The sequence below is a fragment of the Ambystoma mexicanum genome, chromosome 2q (assembly GCF_040938575.1).
Source record: "Ambystoma mexicanum isolate Mex_15411 chromosome 2q, UKY_AmexF1_1, whole genome shotgun sequence".
NCBI lineage: Eukaryota > Metazoa > Chordata > Amphibia > Caudata > Ambystomatidae > Ambystoma > Ambystoma mexicanum.
In genome coordinates this window covers 1,344,170,604-1,344,195,066 of record NC_090924.1, presented here as the reverse complement: position 1 = coordinate 1,344,195,066, position 24,463 = coordinate 1,344,170,604, and the positions used below count along the sequence as shown (strand labels likewise).

General features: G+C 48.2%; 1 protein-coding gene across 1 annotated transcript in view; it reads right to left on the bottom strand.

Moving 5' to 3' along the window:
- STT3B (STT3 oligosaccharyltransferase complex catalytic subunit B) overlaps positions 1 to 24,463 on the bottom strand; it is an 872,418-nt gene that overhangs the window by 508,604 nt on the left and 339,351 nt on the right. The window contains exon 5 of the mRNA XM_069648801.1: positions 12,324 to 12,423. Within this exon, the coding sequence (XP_069504902.1) occupies positions 12,324 to 12,423 (100 nt within the window). The remainder of the gene's footprint in view (positions 1 to 12,323; positions 12,424 to 24,463) is intronic.

Here is a 24,463-nt window from a genome sequence, read left to right as displayed (position 1 = left end):
TGAAAATTAGTGCATGGTTCTGAAGCTACAAGGACCTGGATTTCACTCAGTCTTTGTGCGTGTGCGAGGACCACTAAGCGTGCCAAATTCAGCATGACTAGTCTTATTTCCACCGAAGTCGTCAGCTTGACCTGTCTATGCGCTAGAGCTGCTAATACCATATTAAGTTCCCAGACTGGATGTGGCCGCTTAATTGGCGGTTATAACCTTGCTAGGGCTTGGAGAGGTTTTATTTCACCACCGGCTTAAAAGCTGTAAAAGACAGTACACATTTCTGTAAGAACCTATGGCCGCAAGAAGAGTCCAGCACATGCCCACTTGCACTCAGGATTGCGCTAGGTGCGCTGAAAAAGACAAGCTGGGATCTAGAGAGCACAAGAGTGGGTCCATTTACTTTTGTATTGGCTTCTAGTGTAGTCCTTCCATGCTTTTTGAATGATTGTCAGGTTGTCCTGACAAACCCAGATGAACCAACATTACATGCTCAGGAACCAAGCAGCTAGGGCTAGTGCTCCCGGTGCTGGATGGACCACTACTCCTTGCTGCCGAGTGAGGAGATCGAGCCCTGCCTTGGTGGGGCATACTGGACCCTGTGTGGCCAGGTGCACTATGTCAGAGTACCATATCCTGGACGGCAGTTGGGGAACCAGCAGAAGCAGGCAGAGTCCTTGACCTTCCAAAGTACCTTTTGGATCACGGGTGTAGGATGAAACAAATAACCCCATAGATTGTCCCATGACATGTGGCGACTCATCTCCCATCCAGGAATCAAACTGCATGCATTATCTGTTCTCTGCTGCGGCAAATAGATCTACTGTTGGCCATCCACAGGTTTGGACCAGTGCTTGCAGGACTTCCTGGCATATCTCCAACTCTTAGTTGTCTGCTCCTAACCTGCAGTGCCGGTCTGCTTCCACATTGTCCTTGCTAGGAAGGTGTACAGCTGACATGTGAATATTGCGAGACATGGCACAGTCCCAGATCTGTATTTTTATCCTGCAGGGGGATCAATGTTTATTCAGGTAAAACATTGCTTAGCTGTCCGTCTTGATGAGAACTGCGGTGTCCCAGATACATGGTAGAAAGTATTGTAGTGCTAGCTACACAGCTGTAAGATCCAACACATTTATTTACGTTTTTCACTGTCCTGGCGGAACCAAGTGCTGTGGACTGAAAAGTTATCTATGGTGTTTCCCCAGACCTCCAATGATGAGGCTGTGGTGATCACCAGTGAGGGTACTGGTTGCACACACAGTGCCACTCTCACCAAATTACACTGGTCCCTCCACCACCGAAGGTCCGCTATCAACTCCTTGGTAATGGACATTTTACTTTGACCCTAGCTACAGACTAATTCTCTTCCAGTATATATGCAGCCATGATCCCCAGCAGGTGCTGATAGCATCAGGCCGAGGTCTCCAAAGTACTGAGGAAATGACCGGTAGCGTCCGTCATGCATTGGGAATATTATCTGGTTCACTGTGTCCCACCTGATCCCCAGGAATACCAACGACTGAGTAGGAGGATGTACGATTTTGCTTGGGTTGATTGAAAATCCCATATTGATATAGTATATCCATGATACACTGCATGGTGTGGATGCCCCCCCCCACACACCCCTGCAACATCGCCTGGACCAGCCAGTCGTCCAGGCATGAGTAGACATTGTGGTCAGTGCGGTGGGCACGTGCCCTCCCCCCTCACCAGAGTACTGCCGCCACCGCATAGGTCCAGGGAGCACATCCAATCTCCCCACACAGTGCTTCTGCTAAAAGTGCCGGCGTAACCATCTTTAATATCTAGAGAGGTAGAGCAAGAATGTGGTAGAAGAGAGAACCACTCAGGCCCGACTGGTTCTTTTTCTGTATGGTGAAGACCCTTGCATAGAAACCCAAGCGTTTGTGAGTGAGGCACCTCCTCCACTGCATTGTCCTGCACAAGAGGCAATCTCTGCCAATAGTGCTGGGGATCTGATCTGAAGTAGTGAGTGGGAGACCTGTAGACATTACTGACAGGATCCAGGGATCTGAAACAGAGGATGCCAATGCATATGGGCAGATGGAGAGCAGGTGCAAGTGGATATAGGTCTTATGGTCTAAGCCCTGCCCCCATGTCAATCACTTTAAACTGTTGAAGCCTACTGGTTGCTGCTCTTTTTCCCCTACTTAAGCGGCCCTTCAGCCTCTTCCTTTGCAGGTGGTAAGCAAGTGGATCTAGGTCACCTGGCCTAAGCACCACAGGGCAGACTAAAAGGGCAATTCCTGTTCGAAACAGGACTCTGTGCCCCCAACCCCTACTCAGACAGCAGGTAAGCATGCACCTCCCTTTGTCCCAAATGTTTCCTCGTTTGTTGGCCCTCCCACTGCACTCCCATTGGTTGGAAGCCCTTTTAATTGCCCACTCAAGACACGCCCTCACGTGGCAGTCCCAGCGGCCAAGGTCCAGAGGCTAAAGATAGCTCCAGTGGCATCTGCTGGGGTAGCACCTAGTCTGTAGCCATCGACATGCTGCAACTGATCAGGTAAATCGAATCTGGGCGCCTTGCATAGTGCTGTGCTCAAATAACCCACAACTTGACGTGCACAACTTTGCCGCATGTGCTCCCTTGCTTCTCTATACGCGTGCGCTCTTGCATCGTAGTTAGCCCTGCATCCTGTTCAGCCCGCCCCTTCTGCGTTTCCCTTCCTTCTCTCGCATCTCAGCCCTTCCCCTCTATTGTGTACTATGCCGGCAAGGACTCATTCTTCACTGCTTTTCTGGCATTACTTTGCATTGCCTCCATTCTTCTAGGTTCCTGTTGTGTTCCGTGTCTTGTTGACCGTATTGACTGTTAGCTCTACGGTTCTTGATATTGTGTTGCTATCCACGGGTTGTGGTATCACATTGCAATTGCCTGCATTCTTCAATTCTAGGTTCCCTGCTAGCCGGTTTTGCTTTTGGTCCTGTATTGCATCTGCTTACTTTATTTCCAGGTTCCCTGTTGTACTGTTATATACTATAACTGCATTCTCTACTTCAAGGTTCCCTGCTGTGCTCTATTCTTTCTGATGGTACTGTACTGTATCTGATTTGTAGGTCCGTTCTTGTTCTCTGTTGTGCCCCCCTTCTGACTGCCCCACAAACCTGCTCAGCCTCCCCTCCCCAGGATCACTTAGTTCACTGCCAGCTGTCAAGAATTGCAACACTCTCCTCCCTGATGGCTATAAGAGCCTCTCTGAACCCAGAACCAACCGCCCCAGTGGGGGTGTAACCTCAATTCTCCTGGAGTCAATCCCTGCTATCATTCCAATGCACTGCTCCTCCTTTAAATGCCTGGTCTGCTGGCTCCCTCTACTGTCCTCTCACTGTGGCCACTATCAACAGGCCGCCCGGCCAAGTCGCCCTCTTGCTCTGAGTGAGCTGACCTCTCCTCCTCGTTCCTTGCCTCTACCAATACTTCTCAGAACATCCACCTGGATGCTACCAGCCCTTCTTCAGAACTCTTTCGCAACTTCTATTCTTCCTTCTGGCCCAACTCACTCTGCAGAGCACACCCTGGATGTTCTGATCTCCTCAGACCTCCCCTTCTCCAACCCTCTCACCACTACTCGCTTTTGGAGTGATCACTTTCTCCCTTCTTCCCACCTTGCTCTCTTCCCCGCAGGTGAAGCAGACTCCATCACTGCCACCTAAATTCTCGGTCCTCCGACCCATGTAGCGTGTCTCAGTTGAGGCTTTCGCTCCTACTTTCTCTTCTTTCTGCACATTTGGCTGACTTACACCCTGACACAGCCCTCTAACTTTCATCTCTATCTTTAACACTCTTGCCCCAGTCATGAGGATCTGCTTGAAGCCCAAATCCAAGTGCAACTCTAGGTACGATTCCAACCTGTTCTCCCTTCTAAGCAAATGTAGGGTGGCGTGGGTGGAAGTGGAGGGCAGCGGGCGCACCCACTGGCCAGCTACCAAGGCAGTAAAGATTCAGTCCTCTCTAAGAAGAGAGCCTACATACAACAAGCCTGCATCTCTGCGGCATCCAACAACTCGGTCAAACCTTTCAAAATATGCAAGGAGCTGGCCAACCCTGCTGCATGTCTACCTCTCCTGTTCCCTCCCCGGCCCTTTGCATGGCCTTGGCCTCTCGATGCACTATTAAAACTCATTTCATCCTGTCCACCATCACTTCCTCTACCTCCTCGTCGTCGTCCTCCTCCTCCTCTTTCTCCTCCTTCTCCTCCTCCTCTTTCTACTCCTCCTCCTCCTCTACCACTCTTGGCCCGTCTGAGGCGGTCTCTCCTTTCTGCCGATCACCCCAGACAATGTTTCTAGACCAGTCTGAAAGCAGGTTCTTCCCCTGCTCATCCAACAAAGACCACATCAAACAACCTTCCAGCCTTGGCCGATTTCTGCAATCACTCCTTTGCCACTGGAACTTCCCCTCTTAAGAACTCTTGGGCACCCCCTTCTAAAGAAGCCCTCGGACGATCCATCCTCACCAGCTAGCCATCGCCTGATCTCCATCAATCCTTACCTGGGCAAACTCTTGGAAAAGCTGTCCATCTCCCAGCTTACTCTACATAATGAATCTGTTGGCTGCCTCCATAACCACCAATCTGGCTTAAGAGTTGCTAGAAGCACGGAAACTATTCTCCTGAACAACTGTGAAGACTTGCTCTGCAATCTTTACTCCAATCTCCCTTAACTACTCCAATCTCCCTTAACAGTGAACCATGCCATCCTGCCCAATCGTCTCTGCAACAACCTTGGTATTACTGATCAGGCCCTGGCCTGGTTTCCTCTCTTCTTGCTCTCTACCTGTGATGTTCCGCAGGCATCTAACCTCTCTCCCTGTGCTCAAATACTTAACCCACAACTTGACGTGAACTGGACTTCAGCCACTACCTGGCACCTCTTGCCCACTGCATCGCTACTTTCTGCTTCAATATCGAATGTTATGCGGACGACACTCCGCTCTCTTTCAGGCTCCCCTCAGCCATCTCTGCTTCACTCATACCAGACTGTCCGGCTGCAATTCAGGAATGGTGTGCCAGCAATTATCTCTGCCTTAATGCCAGAAGGACCGAAATTCTCATTGAGATACCCGATCCCTCCTTTACTATCTCTGGCTGCCCACTTCCTACTCCTTCCTGTGAGGCCAAGAACCTTGGTGTCATCTTTGACTCTACCCTCGCCTCATCTCTGATCTCTCTAAGAAGTCAACCTATCAGTTGCATCTCCTCAGAGGTATTCCTTTTCTCACTTTCCCCAAGAAGCTCACCGTCTCCAGAGCTTTGGTCCTCTCTAGGCTGGGATATTGCAACAGCTTCCTTCTAAATCTTCCTGCCTCTACTCTTCGACATTTACAACTAATCCAGAACAGAACTGCAAGCCTTGGCCCAGCTCTGAAGTCTTCACTGGCTCCTTAAAGGTAACTAGTGACTTGGCTGTCTGAGCTTGCATTTTTAGTGTGCACTCTGGTAGACGAAGAGAACAGGTCCACACCTTCAAAGGGGGAAGTCCAGAATGCGCTATTTGACCTCAGTATTTAATCTAGTGGCCTGCATCCACGCTGCGCAACGCATGTCAGTCACAACATAGATCCCCCGCCCAGCTGTGTCTATATGGGCAATAGAGGATTCCATCATATCCAGTGAGATTACCTTCACCTCTGCCAGACGGGCTGTAAAAGGCACCTGCCTGTCCACCGGCACATCTGGAAGGAAGTCTACAATTTCCCTCCGTGTTTGATTAGCTGCTGCAAGCATGGCGTCCACCCATGCCCATCGTAAATGCAGGCCAGAATTAAGGCATTGAGAGTTTAGTCCTACCTTGAGAGTAGATGACAAAGGGCACCAGCAAATGGGTCAAAACGTTATGAAAACCACACAAACAAATGTTATACCTTCCCGCGTTCCCAGAGGTGTCCCGATGAAAACGGTACCTCACATGTGTGGGTGCACATACCTGGGCGCCATGGGGAAAAGCCTAAAACACAGGTAACCCCAAGTCTGTTTTGACACGTTGATTTCACACTTTCTGCAGACGGGTACACCATACAGATCTGGGCCTCCGGTGTCCAAGCCACATGGAAAACAGGGACCCCCATGCATTTCCGAAAAGAGGACACCCGTGGAAATCCGCAGAGGTATGATTTGCGCAAATCGGCCCACAATGTATTACCCAGACATCCCTGCAAAGTCTGAAATGTGGGAGAGAAAAAAAAACGCATTTTCCGCACATTTCACTCGGCTCACCCATCGAAACACGCACCAACAGATGTCATTCCTTCTCGCGTTCCCACAGGTGTCCCGACAAAAACGGTACCTCACATGTGTGGATGCACCTACCGAGGACGCAAAAGGAAAAGGGTAACTCGCTGGTAACCCCAAGCCTTTCGCCGCAGCACATTTTGTTAATGTGGGCAACCTACAGATTTGGGCGTAGGGAGTCGAAGCCAGCAAGGAAAACGGGGAACCCCATGCATTTCCCAAAAGAGGACACCCGTGGGAATGCGCAGAGGTCTGACTTGCGCAAAGCCGCCCAGAATTTATTACCCAGAACCCCAGACAAAGTGAACACTTTTTTCCCCCACCAAATATTAACTCACTTAATATAGTGAAATGCAAGTATAGAGTGGTAGCCAATGCCGAGCCAACCATTCAACCCATGGAGCAAAAGGTTCTTGCTCGTAGAGCGGAAGTAGGTTCTGATGTGGGTTGCGTTTCTGTAGTAATAGAGGATGACAGATGTAATGCATTTAGCAACCTCGATCTACACCATCTTGCTGGGCTGAAATTTAGCACCCTGTGGGAATGGATTTAAGCCTCACGATGAGCCCTTTTGTGTCTTATAGAGGAGGTGGGCAGCTTAACATAGCCCTTCGTTTCTAGAATCTGATCCCTTTCAAAGGGATTCTCAGGTAGACCAGTAGATAATACCTACAGGAGGAAGCTTCATGGGGATCCCTGGTAGTTTTGGGGATATTCCGTTTTGCTGGTCTCTTTTTAGCCCCCGACCATGGAGCCTCACATGGATTTCGGGTTCATTTGGCCCCGAAGTGGGGATCCTTAGCCTTGCCTGCATTTGCTTCAGCCCAACAGACTATATTGGGAGGTCTCTGGTAACTTTAGCCACAAGATGGGGAGCCTCAGCTTTGCTGTTGGTTTTAGCCCATGAATGTGGACGCCTTTTTAGTTCCATTACAGGATACATCAAATCTATTGAGGGTGTGACGGATCGAAACTGTTTCTCCTGGATAAAATCCTTGAGGTGTGAAGGCACCAGGTATCAAAAGGCTTCTTACCAGTGCTGTTTGAATGCACGCAAACTAACGTGTCACACAAAAAACAGGTGTTCTGGCCATGATCCGGTCCCAAGCACTTGAGGCAGAGCGAATCCTGTCCGATGCTGCATAGTGATACACACCACACACAGAATACATATCTTTCGTACATGGCAGATGTTGGGGAAAAACCTAACTGCAAAGCCAGAGTAAGAATTAGACAATAAAAAAGGCAGGAAAAAGTGCTGCATGTGCCACATGTGTCCTTTCCCAGACCACATAGAGAAAAGGACTGAAAGGTGTCAGCAATGGCTAGGCAGAGGTGGTAAATGCTCTAGCCATTTGTAAAAACAATAAAATGACAATACTATTTTTGTTGCTACGAAAAAGTGCTCTGGTTTTACCTCAAGTGCTCCCCACCCCACAAAATAGGGAAAAATATCCCAAAGGTTTGGAGGAAAGTGGATGGGGCGAGTTTAACCGCAAACCTGTCAGGAACCTGTGTTATCTGGGATGTACAACACTGTTTATCGACATTTTTGATCATCATGTGTCATTGGGACCAGGATGGCGAAGGATAATCAAGCTTTTACTGTGTCTACAGGGGGGTGTGAGGGGAGTACACATGTACCTCTACCTGGACAATTGGCTGATGAGCCCGTTCATCCGAACAGGCACTGGAACATCTGGACAGCACCAGTCATTCTCTCCACAAGCTGGGCTTCTCCCTCAACTTCAAGAAGTCCCACATGACACCTTCCCAGAAGCTGCAATTAATTGCAGAAGTTCTTGACTCTTCCTCAGGAAAAGATTTGCCATCCGAGGTGAGGGCTATATATATAGCGCAGATGGTCAATACATTTCAAAGTGCCTCAATTCTTCCCACCTTCGATTTTCTGGGGTTGCTTGGTATCATGGCATCCTGCATTTTTCTGGTGCCATAGGCCGGTCTAAGAACGAGGTCTCTTCAGTGGGCCCTCAGGACTCTGTGGTCCCAGTTCTCCGGCAGGATGACTGATCTGGTACAGATTCCAAACAGGGTCACGCAGGATCTCCTGTGGTGGCCCATCAAGGAAAATGTGTTGAAGGGGGAAAGCTTTTGGCAATCATGGCTGGAGATTACGGTGGTTACAGACGCCTCCATATCAGGTTGGGGAGGTCACACCAACGGTCTAACAATCAGCCATCCACTGGTCTCTGTCGGAGTCCAAACTGCACATCAACCTTTTGGAGCCAAGGGCAAGTAGACTAGTGCTGATGGCCTTCTTGCCCCTCTGTATGAGGAAAGTGTCCTGATAATGACAGACAACACAGTGGCCATGAATTACCTGAACAAGAGAGGGGGTGTGGGGTCACTGACTGTGCAGAGATGCAATGCAGCTCTGGTTTTGGGCACTGCAAGAGGGAATCCGTCAGCAGTTCATCTGGCTGGAGAAGAAAACACAGAGGTGGCCGCTGAGCAGGTAGAGCAGTCTCCCACGAGTGGGAGTTAGCTTAGGAAGTCCTTCAAGAGATGTTCACCATTGGGGGAAACCCACAAGTGGATCTGTTTGTGACAAGTGGCAACCAGAGGTGCAAACAGTTATGCTACAGGGAATTTCCCCTGAGGGGAGTTCTATGGGATGTGTTTGTAGTGGACTGGGGATTTACACTTCTGTACTTGTGTCCGCCGATCCCCATCATCCCTCATGTTCCCAGGAGGCTACGAACATTTTGGAAATCCATGATCCAGATTGCCTTGGACTGGGCCAAGAGGACATGGTACTCGGAACTTCTGGAAATGTCCATCTGTCTCGTATTCATCGTCCACAAAGAGTACCTTCTCTTGCAAGAGGGGGGAGGGGTGTCAAATTCTTCATCCAGAGATCAGGACCCTCAATCCCCATACATGGTCTAAGAGGTGGGGGGTACAAAGATTGGGACCTTCCGGATGATGTCGTGGAGGTGTTGCTTTCGGGCAGAAGGCCAGAAACTAAATCGTTCTACCGCTGGAAGAAAATGTGTAGCCTATGTAGCAATAAAGTAATTGATCCATTTACTCATGACACCATCGGTTTTGTCTTTTTACTACATTGAGCCCATCAGGGGCTACAGGTTGCTACGCGAAGGGCTATCTGACTGCGCTGTCCTCAATTGCCTTCCAGAACAAGGTTGCTACTTGAAACTTCCTATAGTGATCCAATTTCTGAAGGGGTTGACCATCACCTTTCCACCCGTTCCCTTTATTGTTCCGGTCTGGGATCTCAACCTAGTTTTAAGCTTCCTAATGGGTTCTCCATTCGAACCATTACATTCTTGTCCACTTAGGAGGTGTCTTTGAAAACAGTATTCTTGGCAGCCATTACGTCTGCTCCGAGTGAGAGCTTCAGAACTGTGTTCAAAGCCATCATAAGGACAAGGTTGTTTGGAGGGTTTGTCCCTCTTTTCTGCTAAAAATAGTGTCCGAATTTCGTTTGACACAAAGGATTGTCTTTCCAGCTGTTTACCCTCCTCATCCATCTAAAGAGGAGAGATTACACAGACCTGACCATAGAGGAGACTTGAGCTTTTATATCAACAGGGTTTCTAAGATAACAGCAGACGACCAACTCTTTGTTGGCTATGCCTGCCACAGAATGGAACAATCGGTTACTAACCAAAAGCTGTCTCAGTGGATCGTACTATGTATATCCGAATGTTACAATCTGTCTGGGAAAGAGGCTCCCGAAAGTCTAAGGGCCCCCCGACCAGAGGTGTAGCCACTTCTTTAGCCCTCCAGAGAAGGGTACCGCTACAAGTCATCTGCAATGCTGCCACCTGGTCCTCTGTGCATACATTTGCAAAATATTACGGTTTAGATTCCCTTTTGGACTTGGAATCCAGATTTGGAAAGGTTGGGTTATACAGCATAAAAGAAAATTAAATAAAAATTAAACCCTTCTTTCCGACCTCCTGCAACTAACTGCTATGGGAGAATATCAAAGATGAGGAATATGGGGAGGTCACGATCCATTGGAAGAACAAATTACTTTTCTCTGGTAATGTTCTTTCGACTGGATGTTCCTCCCACGTATTGGTTATCGCCCTCCCATCCTTTCCCTCTGTTAAGATGGACTTTCCGTGGGTTACACCTTCCTCTGGTGAGAGGAAAAACTAGAACTGAGGCAACAGGCGCAGTGTGTGCCATTTATACCAGCGTCAACGTCATACTCCAAGACGACGATGGCTCTCGAGGGACACAATGTGGATGACGCACAGTGCCCTCTGCTGAAAAAAGTTTGAGCTGCAAGCAGGCTATCGGAGTACAAAGATCAGGAATACGCGGGAGGAACATCAGTCGAAAGAACATTACCTGGGGCAAGTCATTTGTTCTTCTAACCACATCTGTCAAAAATGTGTACAGATTTCAGGTTACCAATATAACTTCTTTAGCAAAAGCACAGACATTTGCTAATACTCCCCACTTAAACCCAACAACCTGTCATTCAAAAACAGGTAGCATTCTAATGTGAAATGACAAGGAAACTAAAGAGACCATCTCTCTACAGCAATTTACAGGTGGAAAAGTTGGCAGGTAACGTCTGTCGACTGACTGGCACTGCATTTGCATTTCACATGTGTACAGGTTAACCATTAGTGTTCTATTGAAATCCCTCAGTAGGTAATTACTGTAGACACAGAATAGCAACAGCTGTGGCTCTATATGATATTATATTTTATTTATATAGCACCTATACACAATGTGTTTCAAAGCGCTTCTAGGTAAGGGAGGGTACAAGGGAAAATACAATGACATTCTTACATGGCCATGAACAACAAGAATGTGAAATTAACTATCGTACTTGGCCTCTCGACATTTCAGATAGTGCAAGAGCAGGAAGGCAGGGTGTGGGAGGGAAATGGGAATAGACAGGCGACTAACATACTAGGCCCGACGACATTTCTGGTAGAGCCGGAGATTTACAAGCGATGAGGGAGAAGGGGAGGAGAAAGGAGGGGAGGAGAAAGGAGGGAGAAGAACAAAACAAGTGACTGTCGTACTAGGCCCGACAACATTTCAGATGGTGCTGGAGGAGGGACATGTAAGGGAAGAGGACAATGGAGAGGGGAGAGGAGAGGATAAAACTGAAAAAGAATAGAGAAGCAGAGGGGGGGGGGGGGGGAGTGAATACAGTAGAATAAGTCAGTAAAACAATGTTTCAGGGAACAGAAAATGTAAGCACAGATTCAGGATGACTATGGGCACTCCATGATTCAGGGCCACCCCGAGTAAGAGATGCAGGGGAAGTCCAGCATGAGAGTAGAGTAGGCGAAGCACCAAGAGTCAAGTGTCCATAAAATCCTAGCTTTGGCAACAGGTCGGTGATGGTGAAACCATAGTTAATCAAGACAACTCCTACAGTCATTAGGTGTGGGGGAGGTGTAAGGGGAGGAAGCGGGAAAGGAGATATCAGGCAAAGCAAGAGGGGGGCGGGGGGACAGACATCACAGGGAACCAGGGAGGGGTTGGGGGACACAACGGACATCACAGGGGGGGGCCCACAATGGACATCATGGGGGACCAGGGAGGGGTTGTGGGGCACAACAGACATCACGGGAGACCAGGGAGGGGCTGGGGCAGTGGACAGCGTTCCGGTGGCGGACATGGGGCAGACATGGGCCTCTTTGTGGGCCATGTTGCGGCCGACTCCTGCCGCCCGGTTGCTGTGATTGGCCATAAGGACCAAGACAAACAATGGGAGTGCAGGCGGGCCACGGAGGTTTCAGCAGTGCCCAAAAACAGTGCGACCATGATGGAAGGGCCAGAACAATTTGGCCATAGAGGAGAAAGTCACGAAACACCAGAAAAAGCTCAGGGATAGGCTCCAACAGTCCTATTTCGTAAGGATACAAAAGGCGCCATTTCACCACTCTTCCTTACATTTTGTTTTCTGCACAGCACATCACCTCTCCAAACATCATTCTCTTCCATATTACTTTCAATTCTTCCTAAAACGGAATCCCACCTAACAGCTGAAAAGACAGTCAAGTGTTTACTTGCTGGCTAGCAATATCTACATAGAGCAAAATAGGTATCACTTACCTATGTATACCCGCCTGCTGTATCGTTGCATTAGCAATAACACAAATACATGAAGCGGAATTAGGTTGATAATGAACACATAACCGCCCCATGCAGAAACCTGTGAGGGGAGGGGGAAAAAAGAAAAGGCTTAATCAGGCTTGAAAAATGTTCCTCTATCCAAAATGTGATGTGAACCTTACTATTCAATGGCTTGACAAAAAATTACCAATTCAGAGACAGTCTGACAATCAATTCACGTTTTGCCTTCTCTAAATTCAACTCCGAATATAAATGTATTAACAAGTCAATGTTTCATGCTACCTTTAACATGTATAATATATACATTCAATCTTTCACTGGGAAATGGGAACAAAACTAGGTTTACCTTCTATTGTCGAGTTGAAACACTAGGCTTACCTTCTATTGTCGAGTGAAGTGGGCAATAGAATGTAGACATCTATATAGCAAAATGGCGCTATGTGAGTGGCAAATCTCCAGTGTCCTTACAGAATTTTGCAACAAATACAGAACTGTTTGCTCAAATTATTCAGTAGGCGCTTGTTGGACATTCTTATCTTCCATTTAGGTAGCACAGATACATTCGGGGTTTGGCACGATTTAGGAACTTTGCCCACAGACACCACCTAATCGGTTTAAAGAAATGTACATGTTGATTGTCATTGCCCTTGATAATGTCCTTGTTTGATAGAGATGTGCTCTAAGCACTCATATCTACTAGCTGTATGCTGCCTCAACAATCTACTACTCTCATGATTCCCCCCTCCTACACCAACTCTACCTGCTGTGAAGCCCCATTCATTTGCCCTCCAATCCCTCAATGGTATTTCCATCACCCCAAAATGGCATTCAAGCCCACACACAACACCTACTCCAAATATTTCAGCAAATGCTAAACTCCCTTGGACTTGAAAATCAAGTCAGTCTGCAAAAACATTCCGCAACGACCAAATTCACTCACTCAACTATCCATAATAGACATCAATTAAGCATGGTTGCCTTCTATTGACATGGCAAGTTTCTCAAACTCAACCTCCAACCAAGTGTGTGGCAGGGTTGGCTCCCAAATCAACAAATCCTTATGTTCACCTCTTACCACACCCAGCCACCCGCTCCTTTAACCCTCCCCACAACCTCACTAGCCACTCAAGTCAACTCTTTGACCTCATCTTTCTTACACCCTTCCTTCGGCAGACGGTTCAATGTAAGGGGCATACTGGCCAAGATATCCAAGCCTAAAAACAAGGCTACTGTTCACCAGTACTATCGGTTCCTTTCCACAATATATTGCTGCTGAATAGATTAGTATTAGTTACAACATCCTATCAGTGGATGAGTTGAATCGATCTGAGCCCTCCAGGTGCACGTCTAAAATCCTCTCCTGGACGTCATTGGTACCATTTTGTGGCATGCATCCATTCTGACCTGTGCATATCTAATCCTAAATACATGCCCCTTCTGGCTGTGTCAATGTGTCCCACTGATACCTCTAGCATATCTTGTGCCACTAGGTTTGACTCCATTAGAGCAGATTTGTAAAACTGCCCGTTTGATGGCAAATCCTGCGCAAAATCTGCAATCTCTCACCAGAGACGCTGATTCGAAGCAGTTAATAATGCATCCGTGTTAGCGGGACACAAATGTAACGCTGCATTAGAGTATGCCTTCATCCCGAGGGATTCCAGAGCTTATCCTCTCTGGCAAGAATGGATGCCGCTGATGTGGAGGCTGCAGAGGTCTGGTGCGTACGAGTAGAGCGAAGCAGCCGCTGCTACTGGGGAGTGTGGTTGAGTGAGCAAAGCAGTATCTCATTCAAGCCCGCTTGCTTATACTGGGCATTCAGTTTGTTAACCTCTAGGCAAGAATGCTTTTAACCAAATGTTTTTTGCCAAAGACATCCTTACCAACGGAATTGGCGACTTTATGAAGAGCCAACAGTCCTAACTCTGGCTGATCCCTTAATGCTGCTTGGCCTCCAGAAATTCTGCCAATCCCTCCAACCTTTCATGAAATGCTTTGACTGAGGAAGGGAACTATTTCTTCATGTTCCTCATTAGTATCAACATTCTTACGGGAAGATCCTTGTGTATTGGCACCTGAATCCTGGCACTCAAATTGGCATCTGTGCCATGTCCACAGGAGGAGGCATGTCCATTATCTTATGGACAGTTTGTGGACTCACATCCTGTACTACTGGCATTGTTTTAGGAGGAGGTGGTGGAGGAGGCAGATACAATATTGGGTGAGAACTAGGTGCTCTCCTGTGGAAGACCATCTTCAATTAGCCCCTTCAAGATCTCCATCTGACGAGGCTTAAAAACAGAAATAAAAAATAAAATACAAAGAATCCATATTGCCGACAGGAGTGCTTTGCTCTGTGGTCCTGGGTGTTGCCCCTGTAGGGGTCCAAACGGAGGTAACAAAACTATGACTAATCCAGAGAGGACTTCACTTCTCCCGGGGGGAGGGGGGAGCCCCTTCCCATGACACCAGGGTGGTGAGCCATCTACCAGATAGGCCCCTGGGAGTCGTACTCAATGGGAGGATCTCCTGGGAAGAGACCTTCCCTCTGGCGACAAAGGAGACCATCTCGGGAGAACGCTGTATAACCCACCATTCACCCATGCCCTATACACCCCTTCAGTCCTTAGGCCCCACTGCCATCACAAACTTTTATAGGAGAGTTGGCGCATGTATGTGAGATTGACATAACCAAATGTACTGGAATGAAAAAGATCTTTGAAAACCCTAACAGTTTGCCTGACACAAGTACTGGGGCATGGTGCCGCGTAAGAATAATACGGACTGACAACAGCTACAGGTGTTGATGCTATGCCAGGGTGGCACCTATGCCATAAAGACTACCTGTCTTCAACCCGCAATGAACCCAGGAATTTCTAATCACATTCAGAGAAGAAGCAGGCGGAGCGGCAGACACAAGCAAGCAGCGGTCTAAGTCCAGAGGCAGTCCAGCAAGAGCAACCTCCCCGCCATTCCCGACTAACCACGGTCTGGTGAGAGCGTTGAGAATGCAAAGCAGAGAAACAGAGTGCAGGCCCAAGCAGCCAACTGACCAAAAGAGAACGTGCAGGAATTTGAGATATGGATGGTAAATATAGAAGGAGATGAGCGTCCTAGACGGCCAACAGGTAAATCCAATTCCCCCTGTTGTGGGGAACAATAGAGCTGTGCTAGGGAGAACCTCTCATGGGAAAGAAATGTGTCTCAGAATTTTGTGGCGTGCTGCCTGTTCGTGTGCACAACAGTACTGGTAATGTTTATTTGTAAAATAGCCTACACACGCAAGTGTTTCAAAGCGCTCAAGGAGGGTGGGAACATGGGGGAAAAAGCCCTTGAAATTCTGAAACGATAAAGGTCTGCACAGGCAGAGTAAGTGCATATAATACAACAGTTGAGACAACAGCAGATCTGTCTGACGACGATTCTGCAGTTTTTCCAAGTGCCATTAAGTGGTGAAGCAGGGGGAACAGACAGACTATCTTCGGGCAAGGTGCATTCGGATCACACAAGTGCAGACGCTTTACAAGGGAGGGGGGAGGGTGTGAGAGAAGAGGCTGCTGCAGGATTAATCAGTTCCTTACAGACTCTGAAAAGTTCTGCCGTGTTGCTTGATGCAGCGGAAATGCGGGCTTGAATGAAGACTTTTCTTGGAGCGGATGCAGAGTCGATATTGCCTTTGAAGGGGGCGGCAGGCCAGTTTGTCAGAGGGTCCGCCCGACAAATTCCATTTCCGCTCATCTGTCCAACACAAGTTTAAGGGCAGACAGATTGGAGTCGTACCAAGAGTTGCACTTTTTGGAAGGCTTCAGTCAGACCCTCATGACGGGCAAGAGTATCAAGAGTGTTGGCGATTGAGATATTGAGGTTAGGTGGGGCTCTGTCAGGGGAGTCAGCTGCAGCAATGGGAGGAGGAGTGTAGGTGGAGGCGAAGGCAGCCATTGTCACTTTTTAAATCTAAAGTTCTTGATGTAAATCCTTTGACAGAAGGCCGGTTCCTCTTTCCGACAGTGTGCACTCTAGAGCTTGAATAGAGGAACATCACTTCTGTGAAGTGGCTAACTTAGCCAAGAGAAGGTAAGCGGGATAAATACATGAGTTAAGCAAGATAAAAACACCCATTCACTAATGACAGACTGAATCAAAGAGCGCAAAATGATCTTGACCCAGCCCACAATTTGAAGGGCTACACAACCTCCAATTGGCTTAAGGTGAGACAGGACCAGCGATTCATTGCTTTGACTTGCAATCCATGCCCAACTAGACCTGTTGCTGGGTAGTCTTCCGTTGTGGAAACTATGGGGGCAATCCTGTCGCGGTCTGTACTGAAACCCAAGAAACGAGACCATAGCTTGTAAGGCAGTTTGGCACAATAGGACTTCAGTTTGGGTAATAGTATCTCTATTGGTGAGCTGCTTAAGTAATTGGGGAAAAGGTCTATGCCATAAAAAGGGAGATTCAGGATTTTGCTTGCAAGTCCTGGTTCAATACTAATGGCCCCACACAGGCAATGAGTACAGTGTCAAGGCCAAAGGTCATCCCTCGGTAGCAGCATCAAAAAGATGCAATCCTCTCCATTGTATCTGTGCTGTCCCACCATTTTGCTGCCAACTATCCCAAACTGAGAATGGCTGCCTTGTCTTCTGGCTAATCTGCCATGAGCTTAAATGTAACGCACCTCTGTAAGCATCCTTGAGGTGCAGAGCTGAATTTTGCAATGAATAGAGTGCAACAGCTTCTCTTAGCCTATGGGTCACAGTGGAGGAAGAGGAATATGTAAAAGTGGATTGCTGCATGTCCCAAAGAAAGCATTGCTGAAAACCACCAACTATTCAGGATGAATTCTGATGCAACAGTACCATAGCAAAAGTCCATCTTCTTACTGAATGTCTGGGCACAATATGTTATTTTAAATGTCTGACTTTGCCCAGTATTGTCCTTATGCAAACTTAGCCAAAAACTGTTCTCCGACTGGCCAGAATAGCAGAAATCCTGCCTCCAACATTGACCTTCTGGGCCGCATCCAGGATTACTCATGAAAAGGATGTGTACCGTTAAGGATCGTCCATTTGAGGTCTCTCCTCCTCTATCAGAGTGAAGGAGAAGTCCCTGCTATGATTGGACTGGTTTGTGGGAAATGGCAAGCTTTCAGATAAAGCAGGGACCATGGGCGTAATTATAGGGGAGGGCGGGGGGTCAGAGGTTTTGTTCCCTCCCCCCTCCACTTCTGTGGCATGCCGTTTGTCCCCCATCATCTTTTGGAGGGCAGGAGGGACCGCAATCATCAATTATGTAATTGTACAGCGCAAGCCCGGCTGGGGTGCTCAGCAAGGTTTGCGCTGTCTCATTGCATAATGCTGAGACGCCTGGCAGCCGCGCTGCAACACATTCAGAGACGCGATACCCTGCGTGGTTCAGTCCCTCACCCTCGCTGGCCTGACTCCGTCAGCAGCCAGGGTGCTTAACTGGGTGTTGCAGGTCCTGGCGCCTGTGCTGCCACACTAGCAGCAGCACTTCCAGGGGTCGCGGCGCTGAGAATCGCTTTCCAGCTTTGTGTTTGTGCGACACAGACAGGGACTAGGAAGCTCATACAGCTTGCTGGTTTCTGTCTGGAGGTGCGCGAGTGTGAAGAGGTTAGGTCAGTTTAACATGGGACGTGGCCCGGGCAGCATTTGAAAGCAGAGAAGAGGTACTTTTTTTAATATATCACCTTACTTAGCCCATCACTGATACAGCAAAGGACGTGTTGTCTCCTCAAGTGGGTGCACAGCCATATGCACCATGCACTTGGTAAGCAGGACAATTTCTGTGGCCACTTCATACTCTGAACCTGTGATGGCATTTCAGTTTTGGAATACATCATTCAGAAATGTGAGGTAATGCCATGTGAAGGGTGGAGACAATTCACAGAATTGAAATTGCCCACCCCCTATGTGCTACAAAGGGGGTGCATGCTCAGACCCCCACCCCTTCCCACTCAGATCATTTTTTAATTCAATGGCTGCAACTGCCAACTTAGCAGTTATGGCATCCCCAATGCCTTACTGAGTTCCTCCCCGGTTTTCGCGCAATCCCCTTTTGCCCAAAATCAATTTCGGAATCTGAAAAATCGTTCTCTTCCTTCCTCTACCAACTTCTCTAGCTCCATCAACATTGCCCTATGGAATACCACTTCTATGTGCAATAAACTCCAGTCTTCGACATCTTTCTCCACTATCAATTTCATTTTGTCCAACTAGGGTCTGGGTTACCCCCTTTTATACTGCAACGCCAGCTGCCCTCTACGCCGCCTTTCTTCTCAGATACACCTTACCTGTCTGGATGTGGTCGGGGTGATGGGATTCTCTTTTCAACTGTTTGCACTCCCACCCCTGTCTTCTCCAATTTGCACTTTCTCTGCATATGAAATTTCACTTTGCCCGTTTTTCTTTTTTTACATTTAATTTACAGACCAAGGAGTAGACACGCAATGCATAAACACAAAAAAGCTTGTTAAATACAGCACATCCATAGCCAAAACAGGAGTTCAACAATCAGAAAAGAGCTAAAGCAAAGTAGCTTGTTTTTCTAAACATCAGCCTGCTGCTTTTCTGATAAACGACCTCCTGCACAGGCTACCTCATTTTGTTATGATCTCGATATCCTTCTTTCCTCTTCAAACACGGAGTCACCTCCCCATCTTGGTGACTCCAATCTTCATATTTCTCCTATCAACTCTAATCTTCCATTCTTAGCTTTACTTGACTTTACTTGACTCCTCCCATCTGCCAACTATTCCTACCCCTTCCTTCCCCATCTGTTGGGCTCTTCTCAACTGTTCCCAACATCTCCATTACTGCTGTTAAATTTCCATCTTCTGATCACTTGATCCATCCATTCTCTTGCCTTACCCCCACCCTCCATAGTTGTCCTCATTGTTTAAGCGCTGTGATTGGAGTTCCTTTTCTCCATCATTTTCTGCTGTAATCACCTCTCTTCTTCCTTCTCGTCGCTTTCACCAGACACTGCCTCATCTACTCTCACTAACTCTTCTGGACACTATACCCTTATCCATTCTTTCGTTCAAGACCTTCCCAGTCATTGATGATTCTCTGCTTATCCGGACCTATTCTAGGAAGGGCTGAGAGTCGATGCCCTGATCTTAATCTTTGGATCACTGACTAGGAAGCTCCATTATTGCCACATTTCTAATCTTGTGTACTCCCTCTCCTCAACCTTGTCTTCTATACCATATACTGAACTGTATCTCGTCTCCCCCTGATTCTGCTAACCTTTAATTTTTTTCTTCTTTCAAACATGCTTCCATCGTACCCATTCTGAAAAAAACTCTTGCCCCTACTTTGCCTGCTAATGTCCACCCCATTTCGCTCTTGCCTTTCCTTTCTAAGCTCCTTGAACACAGTTTAGACACTGGTCTCCTCACAGATACCCGCTAATGCTCTTCTCCCTCCACACTAAGCTTGTTTCCATCCTTTCCACGCAGACACCTCTTCTCACTGCTCATTATTCTAGGCTCTCCTCTTCCACTTTTGGATCATTCTGCGGCTTTTGAAACGGTTGACCACACTATCCATTTCTCATCTCATCAGGTTTGTTTGCGTTGGTCTGTGTTGAATTGGTTTCGTTTAGCTCAAACCTTTGCCACCTCCTGGCATACAATATTCCTCTTGCTTTCATTTGTTCCTTTGAAATCTCCCATCATCTACATGCAGATAGCCTCCAAGTCTTTCTATCCTTAGCTGCTTTCACTCCATTCTGCCATGTCGCATAGTTATTGAAACTAGGATGACTACCCACCAATTCCATTTAAACCAATCAAAAACAGAGATTCTCTTCCCTGCTTCTACTATACCCCATGCCCTTCACCCCCCCCCCCATATCTCCTTCCTTTATTGTACCATCACTTACTGCTCACAATCTGGGCATTATCTTGAACTTGTATGCATCATCTTTGACTCTTATCTTCCTCGGCTCACATCTCTGCTATTTCTCATTCCTGTTTCAACTTTATAATATTAGGGATTGAAATTGGGATTTGTTGACCAGGAGCAAAATGCAGCTCCTGGGAGTCCGACATAACCAGTTAGGCAGGAACTACCTCCGGGGAACCGCAGACTGTGCAGCAAACCTAACTTGCATAAGAAGCAATCTAACTTTCTCCATTTCATGTAATGCTCCAAATGTCCCTCAAGTGCGTTATTCGTTGTTCTTTATATACATCCCCAAACATATAGTTCATATCACATAGCTAGGTTTGAATGGCAACACTTGCCCCAAATGTAGCTCCTGAAAGCTGTTGGTTTGTAGCTAACCAGGCTTCTTTTGGCTATAACCAGGAGCTAAATAGTTCCTGGCAATTTCAAACCCAGTAATATATACGTAAATCTTGTCCATTTCTCACCACTCATACTGCCAAATCTCTTGTATTCTGATCTTTTCTGCTGCCCTGCTAGCCTTCATGGTCTCCCTGCTCATCGACTGGCTGCGCCTCGCTCAATGTACAACTCATGTGTTAATTTAAGTCTTCATTTATCTCCTAGTCACTATTTTTTCTGCCTTCCTTTCCTCTGCTGGCTTTCATTTCACTCTCGCTTGCTATAGACATTTCTCTTTGTTTTAAAAAGGCCTCTATAGTCTTGCGCCACCTTACCTCTCTAGTTTTTTTTTTTTATTCCCCGTCTCGTTCCCTCAGGACTCGGTCCCAATTTCTCCTAGTTACCTCTTTCATACCCCCCCCTGTGCTTCATCTCGCTTTCGTTCCTTCCCTTAGCACTGAAATCCTGGAACCAGGCCTCCAGATAAGCATTGTAATGGACCTTTTTACAAATTAAAATGTTTTAAAACGATGCCTTTTATCATTCTATGCATACCATTTACGAACTAGTTGAGAGCAGAGTTCAACGCAAAGAACAAGTGACTTAATAGAAACCAGAACACTTATCTGCATGGATAGAATTGAAGGCGATTTAGGAGCAGTTAAGACATAATTCTCTGAGGTGTGCGCACGGAGTCTGACAAATACAGCACACAGTGAGGGGGAATGGTTGCATTCTGTTTAACTCCTGCAATATTGTGTACGTAGATCATGAAAAATAGTTACTCACCATAGTGACTAATGTGCTTTTAGTCCGTAGTCCCCTTTCCTCCATACTTTATGGGTGTCCCTCGTGAGGGACAGGAGACAGAACCTTTTTCACCAGAAAAATCTTCGTCCCCGTTAAAGTTAGAGGCTCGCAGGGCGCAGCCCAGGGAGCATGCGCTCGCCTTACGCAGCCGCCGGCCCCACTCCTCAGTCCCCATTGAGAGGTCGACAATATGCAACATTGCCTAATGACACCAGTATAAGGGCGAAGGATGGTGGGACGTACGGAGGAAAGGGGACTATGGACTAAGTACGTTAGTCACTACGGTGAGTAACTATTACTCTTAAGTCCAGTCCGCTTTCCTCCATACTGTATGGGCGATTACAAATGAGTAGCCCAAGGGTGGAGAGGAGACCCTCCTTAAGCAAACAGTTTCTCAAAACTACCTGACCAAAAGCCGTGGGACTAGAGGCGACGACCGGACAACAAGGCTTGCAAAAAGCCAAGGTGGTGGCCCAGTTGGCCGAACTACTGCTTACCTGCCACGGAACATGGCGTTGGAACGCAACGGCCGAGCTCTTGTCCCCGATAGGATGAGCATGCAAATTAGCCAGAACTGGTTTGTGCTGCTCCTCATAGGCCTCCTTGATGGCCGCGACCATCCACCTCGAGATGGACGCCTTGGAAGCCAGATACCCTGGCCTTGCCCCTCCGAAAGTATTATTGTAGGCTTCTGCGGCAGGTAAGTGAGTCATGTGTCAACTTGCACTGGAGTGTGTGAGGGGTCTCGAAAAGGAGAGGACATCATCCAAAGATCACTTGAGGGGGTTGATCTCCTTAGAGCTGGCCCAATGACAGAATCTAGACCATTTGCTCTTGTATTGGCTCCTGGTAGCTTTGCTCCTGGTGCCCTGTATTATCTCCAGGTTAGTCTACGATAGGTTCAGGTGTTTCAGAGTGACCCGTTTAGGAACCAGGCTGCGAGGGCTAGCTTGTGAGAAGGGTGGAGGACCCTGCCCTGTGCTGTGTCAGGAGCAGAACTGGGCCCAGCAGTAGGTGAATGGTAGGTCTGTCTGATAGGCTGAGCAACTCTTGAGAACCATGGTCTCGCCGGCCACCAGGGAGCTATCAAATGATGTTGAGGTGACTCGATTGCTTTATCCTGCAGATCACCCTGTGGACCAGGGAGGAGGGCGGGAAGGTGCAAGTCCTCATGTAGTTCACTATAGCACTACTGGCATTTCTTGTTGACGTGGGAGGCAAACAGATCCACTTGGGGGATGCCCCCATCAGCGGAAGATTTCCTCCAATACCAGGTCGTTCAATTGCCATTCATAATTGTCTGCCCCCAGTCTGCAGAGTCTGTCCGCCTCCAGATTAGCTTCCCCCGGGAGGTGGACAGCCATGAGGTAGATGTTCTCCAGGGCCCACTCCCACATGCTGATCGCAAGGTTGCAGGGTGGAGGGGATCTGGTACAACCCTGCTTGTTCACATAGTACATGCTGGTGGAGTGGTCCGTCGGGATACATACTGTCTTGCCCTCTATGAGAGGGAAGAAGGCTTTGAGGGCCAGCAGTTGATGTCCACACTATGGACGCTGTGGTTGTCCAGAGTGGCTCGCCAGCCCTCGAGGGAGGAGTCCGTCTTGACAGTGACATGAGAAAGGCTGCCGAAAGGGCTTGCCCCACCGTAGGTTGAAGTATGCAAACCACCAGAGGTGGTCTGGGTGGAGAGACGTGGGAATGTCCACAAGCTCAGATTGTGACCCGCTCTCCTGATGCCAGGAAGCTGCATAGTTCAGCTGTGGCCTCCTGAGTCTCGTGTGGGGGACGGCCAGCAGGACTACTGCCATAATGCCCAGTTGTTGGTACCACCAGGCCGAAGTGTCAGTCCCGGAGAGGAAGGTAGTAGTAGCTCTCTTAATGGCTGTGATCTTGTCCTCTGAGGGGAAACACCTTCTCGGAGGTGGGGTCCCAGATGAGGCCCAGGAAGGTCAGCCTCTGCATGGGTTGCAGCTGAGACTTCTTGAGATTGATAGTAAACACTAGGTCATGGAGTGTGTCCATAAGAACAGAGGAGATGTGAAGAAACGCCTCCAGGGATGAGGCCCTGACGAGCCAGTCTTTGAGGTATGGGTAGATGTGGTGGCCCGGAGGAGAGCCGCCACCGCATTCATCAGTCTGGTGAATACTGTGGGGGCTGTGTTGAGGCCGTAGGGTAGAACCTTGTACTGGAAATTGCAGCCCATGATCCTGAAGCGCAGAAAGGACCGATGAGGCTGCCAAATCGGGACATGTAGATAAGCGTTCTTCAGATCCAGGGAGCACATCCAGACGCCCCTGCTCAGTGTCTCCGCAATTAGAGCTGCCGTAACCATCTTGAATTTTTGTAGAGGCAAGGAGAGGTTGAAAGTGGAAAAAACCAACACAACTCTCAGGCCAGCCTGGTGGTTCGTCTATATGGCAAAAATCCTGGAATAGAAGCCCAATCCTCTCTGGGAGGCTGGGACTTCCACTGCCAGGCTCTTGACGAGCGACCAGACTTCCGCAAACAGAGTTGCGGTCCCAATCTGTGGGAGAGAAGGGGAGGAGGGAGTAGAGGGAGGGGCCGGTAGGCGGTACCCCATGGAGACTACAGATAGGATCCAGGGATCTGAAAAAAATTGCATGCGACAGGAAATACTGCCCCCTTCCCCCCCCCCAAATCCCTCACCGGAGACACGTGGACCCGAAGCAGATTTTCATGCCTTTTTCCCCCTCTCTAAGGCTGCTGAGGTCACTACCCTCGAATTGAAGGTCCAATATGTGTTCCTGGACGTCAGAGTTGAACTTGGTAGCCCGGAGCCAGGCCATCCTTCTCATATCCGTGGCGATTCAGATGGCCCGGCCCAAGGTATCGATATGGGCCACTGACGACTCCATGATGTCGGATGCTACCATCTTGGCTTCTCCTAGTCCCGCTTTGGGGCAGGAGTTCCGGGAGGAAGTCAGCGATTTCCCACCAAAGCCTTTGGTTAGCAGCTGCCAGCATGGCATCGG